General features: G+C 35.9%; 1 protein-coding gene across 1 annotated transcript; it reads right to left on the bottom strand.

Annotated features, from left to right (window-relative positions):
• Positions 1 to 3,891: 3,891 nt before the first annotated feature.
• Positions 3,892 to 6,860, bottom strand: LOC122011187 (protein FAR-RED IMPAIRED RESPONSE 1-like). Its single transcript, XM_042567599.1, has 5 exons — positions 6,755 to 6,860; positions 4,707 to 6,206; positions 4,261 to 4,379; positions 4,067 to 4,219; positions 3,892 to 3,960 (listed from the first exon to the last, which is right to left on the bottom strand). The coding sequence occupies exons 1-5, from the start codon at positions 6,858 to 6,860 to the stop codon at positions 3,892 to 3,894; spliced, it is 1,947 nt and encodes a 648-aa protein (XP_042423533.1).
• Positions 6,861 to 10,817: the final 3,957 nt, after the last annotated feature.

A 10,817-nucleotide genomic window follows, 5' to 3' on the forward strand; every position in this document is an offset into this window, starting at 1 on the left:
GGTGCGACGGTCGTCGATAGAGGTCCAGGATATTTTTATCATTTAATAATATTACGAATTACATTGTTTATAAAAAATAATAGACATCAAACAAAAAAATGTAATCATCTTTGTAATCAAAGATTACATATATTACATTACCAAACGTAGTAATGTAATCAAGATTACATTATATTACATTATAAATTTGATTACATTACAAGTTACATTACATTATACCCAATCAAATGTAAGAGTAATCAAGATTACTGGATCTATTACCGTGGCAAAAGGTGAATTCGTCATTTTAGTCCAATTAAATATCAAAAAATAAATCATGAGGATAACGCTCGTAATGTATACAGGGTGAGGTAATTTGTGAGATTTCTGTGCCCACTGCCAATCGATCCTAAAGAGAAATGATATGCGGAGTAAAAAAAACAACACGAAAGCCTCAGCGAATGACTCATCCATCCTACGTGGAAAAAAAAATAAAATAGCGAGAAATTCTTTTCCTCTTTCCTGTGTCGCCACTTTCTTCTCGTGGAGATCTCTCTCCCCTTTCTCATGTCGCCGCCGCTCTTGTCACCTAGGGTTTACTCTACTTGCCGTTGCGACGCACGAAACCCTCCTTCGCTTTCCCCGTGAAGGTCTCTTCCCTGTGTCGCCGCCCTGCTGCCGCTGCGACGTGACCTAGCCACTCCGCGACCATCCATTTCTGAGCGGGTTCGAGATTTCCAAGTGTTAATCTCCTCCTTGGAAGGACGTAAGTGATCCCAAAGACTTCCTGGGCCTTCTCTGTCTCGTCCCTTTCCCCTTCTTTGTCATCCAATTTGTTGGCCGCCTTTGGGAGTGACGAAGTTAAACAAGGGATGAAGTCTTGTGTCGTTTTTTGCAGATGTATGCTGTGTTTTACAGATTTTTAAGCTGGCAATTCTTAGTCTTGCATTTCTTGTATTTATTTGCCTTTGTGTTTTTCCTTGCTATGATTTATCTTCTTTCTGCTCTGTATCAGGTTGTACCCATGTCATTTCTTTGTGACTATGGTCAGATTTAATGACTAGCTTACAGATTTAGTGACCATATCTTCTTATACAGAGTGATCACATTTTTTTTGTCCTGCATCACAGAGCATATGTTATTAGAGAAATGAAACTATAAATTGCTGGAACTTTCAATTAGGTCTGTTGATCATTTTTAAAACTATAAATTAGCTTTATTATCATTTTATTATAGTCTTCATCAGTACTGTTCTTGTTCTTTCGACACTGGTTGTGGCACTTCCATTTCCATAGTTTGGTGAGGATTCCATCAATTTTTTGCATGGCATTAGTTCTGCTATAGCTTACAGGCTTTTATTCTTCCCTGTGCGTGTTTTCTCAGATGACTTACCTACAGTAAACTATTTCATTAAGTTTAAATTTATGCTTTCATTTAGTTTAAATTAGCCTTAAAATCTTTACTTTTTTGATATAATTTACATTAACTGATAAGAAAAAATTTGCAGGACAAAGGAACAAATATTTATGTCTACTGGCTCTTCATCATCGTTCACTCAAAGACGCATGAGTGATGCACAAGGTGAAACTCCCCATATATTATGTTATTGTGGGTTAAGAGCTAATCTTTGGACATCATGGAAGGAAACCAATCCAGGAAGACGATTTTTTTCATGTCCAAAATTTAGAGTAAGTTTTCTTTATATAAAATTGTTTCAAAACCAATTATATTTATATGTTTTTAAAATATTGAGTTCTAATTAAGATTATTCAATATTCAGGAAAGGGGATGTGGCTTCTTTTTATGGCATGACTCAGAATTGACAGAGAGAACTAAGACAATTATTAATGATCTGAAAAGGGATAACAACAAATTACAGATGGAGATTAGTGAATTGAAGAAATCTAATATGTACATCGAAAGTACAGTTGATTGCATTAGTCTCCAGGAGAATGTGAACAACTCTGTTACTATGAAATTAAGTGATGAAATATGTTCATTGAATAGGAAGTTTAGAGTTGCTATCGCTGTAGTTGTGTTTACTTGGATTGTGATGATTATGAGATGGTTGATGTAATTTGCTATAAGGAGCAAAACTTCTATTAACTTTTTAAATTCTAACTTGGCTATGGCTTGATATGGAGATTTCACTTGCTTGTTTCAACCAAGGTCGTCATATTTTGGTTTCACTTGACTACTAGTTGAAGTAGGGAATTTGTTTCTATTGTGTTTAATACTTGCATTTTAAACATGATTGCAATCGTAACCATTGAAGCAAATGTGCAATTGCAATCCTCAAGAGAGACAGTTGGCTTGTTCACATGATTTGGTTCCAACGTTGATGCACATGGGTGACAGGCTCAAACAGAGAAAGGTCAAGGAAGAGACACCAGTGGGTGGGGCTTCCATGGATACCCAGAGATTGTGATCATACAGATGATCAGCATGATTGTCCTAATCTGCAGCGAGAAGTTATGTGGAGGCACATTACTCTTGGCTTGAGCTTCTACTATGCTGGATTGGTTGCCTATTGAAGCACCGCTTATCAATGCTTAGCATTTCATTGGAAGCTTAAAGGAAACCACATAAAATTTACTCTTTGCTAACACTTGTTAGTTATTTGTCTCCTTGTATGCCACATCTGCTACCTTGTTACGTGTACTTTTGTGGTTCAAGTAATACATAAACAAAGTAATTGATTAATGAGCTCCTATATAAAACTTGTTGTTCCATTTGTTTCTCTTTTTTTAGTATTCTATTGGTCCTACCTTTTTCTCCCAATGTTGTCAAACTGAGGATCATATCGCGACTCACTTGTATGAAGTTTCAAACTGTAAATCAGGTAGAACATACATAAATGAGGTAAAACATACAATAAATGATGTCTTTTGCATAAATAATTCCAAATGTCAGTTACACTACTTGGCTTTTGCATAAAGAGTCCAAAAATAACTAAATCAACAACATAATGTCTTTTACTGAAGTGCATTACATTAAAACTTTAGAACCCAGTACTTTGCTGAAGTGCATTATATTAAAACTTTAGAACCCAGTACTAATTGGCTTTTGCATTACAATATTTCAATTGCATTACAATCTTCAATTAAAAAAGAACCTAGTACAAGTGCCAACATAAGCCTTAGAACCCTTGAGAAGGCCAACATTATAATCTTTCTTGTCTCCCAGCTGAGAGGTGTTCTGCCAGATGCCCTATAACCTAAGCAATTGTTCCAGTAATGAACGAATCAGAAAGGGTCAAGAAAGTCAGACAGTATAAAAGAAATATTTGATAAATTCAGCTTAAAACAAATTTGCATATAAACCAATCAAAATCTTAGAGACTTGCACAACTTGAATTAACATAGCTGAGGATTATGAAAAGAGCAATCAAACAAAATGCAGGACTTTATTTAGGTCTATATAGAAATCCAGAACTAAGAAGAACAAGTATTATCAATTGTAGCTGGAAAAAAGTAGTTGGAACTAAGAACTTTCTGATAAAAAGTAGCTGGAAAAATAGTACCCGTGGACTCCATGATTTTAACATCATATTATTTCCAAAATGATACATTTACATCACCAAAAAGAACAAGTAGTATCAATTGTAACTGGAAAATGGTAGCTGGAAAAAAAGTAGCTAGAACTAAGAACTTTATGATAAAAGGTAGCTAGAAAAATAGTACCCGTGGACTCCATGATTTTAACATCATATTATTTCCAAAATGATACATGTACATTACCAAAAAGAACAACAAATATTATCAAATGAACTGGATTAATCATCGATCATATATAGAGAATTCTAACTTACATTCTAAATTCTAAAAATAGTACCCGTATATACACATGAAATATAAAATGATAAATTCTAAATTAAAAAAAATTATATGTCTAACTTACATTTTGACTGGACTAATCATCGATCATATATAGAGAATTCAAATTTGATAATTCATCTTGCTTTTTATCAACTGTAGAACTCTGTAAATAGATGTTCTTATGTTCAATATTAACAAAAAAAAAAGTAAAATCAATTATCACCAAAACATAGCACCAAAAGAAAATTTCACCAAATATACAACCAAACCTTTTTCTGAGACTTTGTCTTCGCCTTTTTCACAATTTGCTCAATTTTGGATTGTTTTCGTTTTGTCGGTGGACGCCCACGAGACCTTACTTTTAGAGGACTGTGAAATTGTTTGCTTTCATATCTTGATTCCTCATGTATTTTATTGTTGTCCTGATAACCATCCAATGAATCACCAGTATTTATATCCATACTTTTTTTTTTGCTTCTTTCAATATCCCTGTTAAAACAATGCACCTTTCATCAGTTTTTGACCCAAGCTGCCCCACTTCCTGTAACAATGGATGAAGATTATTAGATCTTTGTTGTTCCTCTGCATGATGACAAGAATCATCATAAATATTAGTGATTCCTTGATATCCACGTTTAATGTCTTTGCGCCATCGTTCTAATATATAATTTTCTGGAACTATAGTGACATTTCTTTTCACCAGAACATATATTATATGTCTACACATAATTCCACGAAACTCAAAGAGACGACACAAACACTTTATTTGACATTGTAACTCATTATATTGTACCAAAAAAGAAATATTTTTTGGAGTTGCTCCCTCTTTCCCATATATAGTTTCCATCACCTCAAAAAAGAGCGTTGCCCCTTCTTGCTTCACAAATGAAGTGTTACAAAACATCAAACCTCGCGGTTCATCTTGAAACAACTTGAATATTTTGTTAGTGTAAACACTTTGAAACTGCTTTTCAATTGGATTGCCACTAATAACTGGAATGATTGAATTGAAAGATGCAAAATCAGAATTATCTTCCTTTTCAATCTTGCTTTTCAAAGCATTGTCATATTGTTCAATAAACTGCTTCAAAGTTATTTTCAAATGAACATAATCATCAAAAAATGCATTCATACTTTCACTTCTTTGACTTGTCGACATCCCTGCCCAAAATTTATCTTTCACATATACAGGCATCCACTTATGACGAATTTCATATAAAGAATTCAGCCAATCATTTTTCTCCAAGTTAAAGTCTTCGATCAATTTTTTCCAGTTGCTATCACATTCTTCAGATGTCATAGAATTGTAAACAATATTTTTCAAGTTCCTCTTTATCAACTTATAGTTGACATGACTACTAAACTTGGCTGGAAGTTTTTTCATAATATGCCAAAGACATAAACGATGATGCAAGTCTGGAAATACCTCAAGAATTGTAATTTCCATGGCTTTGCATTGATCCGTAATAATAGCTCGTGGAGCTCGTCCTCTCATGCATGTCAACCATGATTTAAATAACCAAATGAAAGTTTCAGAATCTTCTTTAGATATCAAACCACAGCCAAGTAATATGGATTCACCATGATGATTTACTCCAACAAACGGAGCAAATGGCATATCATAACTATTTGTAAGATATGTAGTATCAAATGTAATGACATCAGAAAAAGAATCATATGGAACCCTAGATCTTGCATCAGCCCAAAATATATTTCTTATTCGAGAATCTTCATCTACGTCAATCACATAAAAGAAATTTGAATTTCTACTTTGCATACGACAAAAGTAATTATTCAAGGCTTCTGCATCACCATTCCCAAGCCTTAATCTTCGTGCTTCAGCCACATAATTTCTACACTTTCTCTCATCAAACGGCAAATTTTCATAGCCACCAGCTTCAACAATAAAAGAATGAAAACTCTTACTCAAAGTTATTCCCGCTTGATCATTCAACTCTAATTTTCTCTTAGTTTGGGAATCTAAGACTTTATTACATCTAAAATGTCTTGACTTCCTTGGACTTAATGCATGATTGTGTTCAAGTTGAATACTAGTAATGACACATAATCCATCATTCTGAATTGTAATATTAATTCTTGCCTTGCAATCTGTTTTGCTACAAGGTCTAGGATAAAAGGAATTTTTCACTCTAGGTGCAGTCTTACCATTTTTAGAGCATCCGAACAAAAAATACTTCAGCTGACCATCATCTCCTTTTTTGGAACCCAACTTTGAAATACCAAAACCAAGACCTTGGGCATAGGATTTGTAAAAATCACGAACTTCTTCTTCAGCTGAAAAACACATCCCAATTTGTGGAATATCAACTCCATTTGAGCTTGACGAATCACCCAACACTTGGAAATCACCCTCAATTAATAGTTCTTGCTCCATAACAATTTTACAACCTAAATTCAAACAAAAAAGTTATTAGTAAACGATAAGTCAGCTGGTAAAGTGATGCATAACATATCATTTCTCTAATAACATATGAATATCAACAAATCTGACCATATCAGCAATTTATAGTTTCATTTCTCTAATATCATATGCTCTGTGATGCAGGACAAAAAAATGTGATCACTCTGTATAAGAAGATATGGTCACTAAATATGTAAGCTAGTCATTAAATTTGACCATAGTCACAAAGAAATGACATGGGTACAACCTGATACAGAGCAGAAAGAAGATAAATCATAGCAAGGAAAAAACAAAGGCAAATAAATACAAGAAATGCAAGACTAAGAATTGCCAGCTTAAAAATCTGTAAAACACAGCATACATCTGTAAAAAACGACACAAGACTTCATCCCTTGTTTAACTTCGTCACTCCCAGAGGCGGCCAACAAATTGGATGACAAAGAAGGGGAAAGGGACGAGACAGAGAAGACCCAGGGAGTCTTTAGGATCACTTACGTCCTTCCAAGGAGGAGATCAACACTTGGAAATCTCGAACCTGCTCGGAAATGGATGGTCACGGAGTGGCTTGGTCGCGTCGCAGCGGCAGCAGGGCGGCGACACAGGGAAGAGACCTTCACGGGGAAAGCGAAGGAGGGTTTCATGCGTCGCAGCGGCAAGTAGAGTAAACCCTAGGTGACAAGAGCGGCGGCGACATGAGAAAGGGGAGAGAGATCTCCACGAGAAGAAAGTGGCGACACAGGAAAGAGGAAAAGAATTTCTCGCTGTTTTATTTTTTTCCCACGTAGGATGGATGAGTCATTCGCTGAGACTTTCGTGTTGTTTTTTCACTCCGCATACCATTTCTCGATCCTAAATTATCTATGTCAGTTCGTGGGGAACACTGAGATTACTACTGTGAAAGATGAAATCGATACCGTTCCTCCTGCACTGTCCCACAATGTTGAGATGCAGTAATATTGGGGAATGTTCGATTAGGACGGTAAATAAATTAAGTATTTAGGAATAAATTTAGTGTTCAGAAATTATTTATATTCGTTTAATATATATAATATTAATTAAACAAATAAATTTAAATAATTTATTAAACTATATATATATATATATATATATATATATATATATATATTCAGCTCGTTAATATTCGTGAATAATATTTATGAATAATGTCCACGATCCATATTTATTAATAAAACTCCTATCAATATACTAAATAAATAATAAAATAAAATAAATAAGTTTAAATTAACAAACTTAATAACTAATCAAACAACTAAAAGTTTTAAATAATCAAACAAACTTAAATTGAGAGCTCGATAGCATCTAAACAAACCAAACTCGAGCTAAATTTGAATTGAGAGTTCGATGACATCTAAATGAATCAAGCTTATGCCAAACTTCAAACAAGCTCAAGCTTATAAAAAATAAACCAAGTCAAGCTTGAACAATCATTACAATGGCTTGGTTCATTTTAAACTTGACTCGGCTTGGCTTAATTATCTTATTAAACAAGTTTGAACACCCCAAAGCTCATCTCGACTCCGCTCGTTTACAACCCTATGTCTGATATGATGTGAGTTAAAATACATTCAGAAAATATGTGCAGTAGAAATAAAAATAAAATAATTCTTAATTATTACATTACATATAACATATGCATGCAAAGATATAATGTGATGAGACATAATTATAAAATAAAATTTTTTAAAATAACTTTTATTCTAGATATATTTGACGAATTATGCGAAGTGCAAAGGGTATGAACTAGCAAACCCAAAGGAGTTTGCCTTTACTCATATCCATGTCAAATTGTCGTTGACACGACTTCACGAAGTCACAAGTCATTTGTCTCCGATTGATACTAGACAAGTATGAAGACGAAGCAATCCGAGAGAACTCCCACAACATGATTTTGTGGGCGACGCGACACTGAATTCGTCGGCACAGAAATCGTCGGTACGAAATTCGTCGACACTGAATTAGGTGACTAGAGATGGCCGACGGTGACTCTTGAGCGCCAAGAGCTTGGGCAGCGACTAGAGAGAAGAAGAAGAGGATGAGAAGAATATAGGATCGAAAAACGCTAGAGGGGGGGGGGGTGAATAACGCTCGTGGCTTTCATTTTCGTTTTGAAATAATCGATCAAAGATACACAGCGAAATAATAAGAATCAAACACAAACACCAAGATTTTTACTTGGTTCGGAGCCTGTGACGACTCCTACTCCAAGGCTCACACTCGTTGAGTGTTTACTTTGGGCAATCACTATTAATTCGCAATATTACAAATTAAAGTGCAATGATTAAATGCAGTAATGGAAATTATACCAACAACTAAGAATAGAGAATTTTAGACTTCTGGTTGTCGTAGTTGCGTTACGGCTCTGTCGGATCATCTTTTGAGCAGTGCGCAGTAGAAAGATTGCAAGTTGTTGTTGTTTCTCTGCCGCTGCTCGGACCAGCTTTAAATAACTCGTTGAGGGAGCCTCCAGCAGGGATTTCTATCCCCTCTGCGTCGGTGCCAATAAGCTCCGCTTCCTGCGTTGCTTATCCACTCGAAGGGGCCTCTAAGCTCCATGGAGGGCACCTCCCATCCAACACCGAAGGCGCCTTCAGCAGCCTTGGAGGGCGCCCTCTGCTTGCTTCCTGCGCAGCTCCAGCCAAAGCTCCCGAGGCACCTCCAACAGTCCCGGAGGCGCCTCGGACACTGTTCATCCTAGCATATCCTTGTGTAACTTCATTCTTGCAAGGCATATTAGTCCACAAACAAAGTATACCCTGCAAAACCAAGTTAGCACAATAAAATACAACAAATACAAGTATTTGACAGTCACCGAATTGTCTGATTCTGACTTCAGATTTCCTCCGGAAATCTTAGGTCAAACCGACACCTACTGTTCCCTCTTCGGGGAACGCGTCCTCACCTACTCCACTCAGAAGAGTTTACCTTTTGCCAGACCGGCCCTCCAGACCGACTGGACTTTTTCTCAATGTCCAAGTCTTCTGGTCTTCATGCTAGGCGTTCGCTCCATGACCCGTCCAGACTTCCACCCGGTTCGCGATACCAAGATTTTAACCTAGAATCTCCGACTCTAGGATTTTGCCCGAAGCGCTCGACCTGCCAAGACTTTCCGCCTAGGAGTTACCACCCCCTAGGACCTAGGGTTACCACCCCCTAGAATTTTTCATTTGCCTAACTACAGCTAGGACTTTTCCTCACCTAGGAGTATCACCCCCTAGGGTTTTCCACTTGTCTAACTGCAGTTAGGACTTTTGCCTAAGAACACTTAGGACTTTCCTACAATCTCATTCAAACTTGTCAGACAACAAATAACCTTAATTTTGAACCCTTTGACATAATCAAAACATAGGTTCGATCGTCTGTGCTTCCCGCACCAACAAAGAAACTCTAATCAAATTAGAGTTTTCTTTCAAAGAATAAAATTACTCCTCTATTCTCCTCGTAGAGGAATATTTATACCTCTACATAACTTGGGAAATAAGTCATCTCCCAAATCCAATAAACAAAGTCAACCCGATATATTACCATTAAGATTAAGTTTGGTCAAAACCAAACTATCTTGGTTCATAATTAAACCAAACCTTTTTGGTTTATTATTAAACCAATTTATTTCATAATTAAACCAAACCCCTTTTAGTTTATTATCAAACCATAATGAATTCAGATCTCCTATAATTATCATGGTCCATCCATGCTTCCATTCCGACAACTATCTTTCCATATTTGTCCTATTCGTTTGGTCCAACCAAACTCTATCTCTCTCTATATTTGAGAATCCAATTCTCAAAATCGTTTTAAGTCTCTAAGTTAAACTCGTAGTACATGTGACCTTATAGGTTCCCGATTATGTTGGTCATCCATAATTAAACATTAATTATAAATCAATCGTGAGTGACACTTAGTAGTACATCATAATCCCTAATTAACTGAAAAATCGCAGTTGATTACATAACCACTTCTAAATCCTTCAGTAGTTACAGTGGGGTGTGTCTTATTCCTTTCATTCGTCTTATACCCACTTGGTTCATGACATGGTTTATGTGGCAGTCCCTATTGGTCACTAGGCTGACTACGTCACACCTAGCCTAAGAAATATTTTCTCGTCCTACGGATTCATATTACTCGTACATGTGTCCAAGAGTACAACACTCTTAACAAGTGATGTTTTGGCCAAAGATTTTGAGTAACAATCCTGACAAGTGGCCATAGGGTATAATTATTTGAATGAGGAATCTTCTATATAATTACTTCCTGAAAATCAGCCTTCAACCTATCAAATATCTCTACATATAACTTAAGTCATTCATTGTTGATCTCAAAATTGTCGAAAAGTTGTTAAATTGCTAACTGAGAATCTGAATAGATTAAAACCCGAGCCGCTCCTACGTGCTGTGCAGGTTGCAATCCAGCTATTAAAGTCTCATACTCTGCTTCATTATTGGTGACCTGATAATTTAATCGAACAAATAATTGCATTCGATCTTCCTTATGTGATATAACAAGATTGACTATCTCACTACCCTACCGGGTAGAGGATTCATCAACATATATCTTCTATATTTCCTCCATTTCAAAACCTT

This window comes from Zingiber officinale, chromosome 8A (assembly GCF_018446385.1).
Source record: "Zingiber officinale cultivar Zhangliang chromosome 8A, Zo_v1.1, whole genome shotgun sequence".
NCBI classification, from domain to species: Eukaryota; Viridiplantae; Streptophyta; class Magnoliopsida; order Zingiberales; family Zingiberaceae; genus Zingiber; species Zingiber officinale.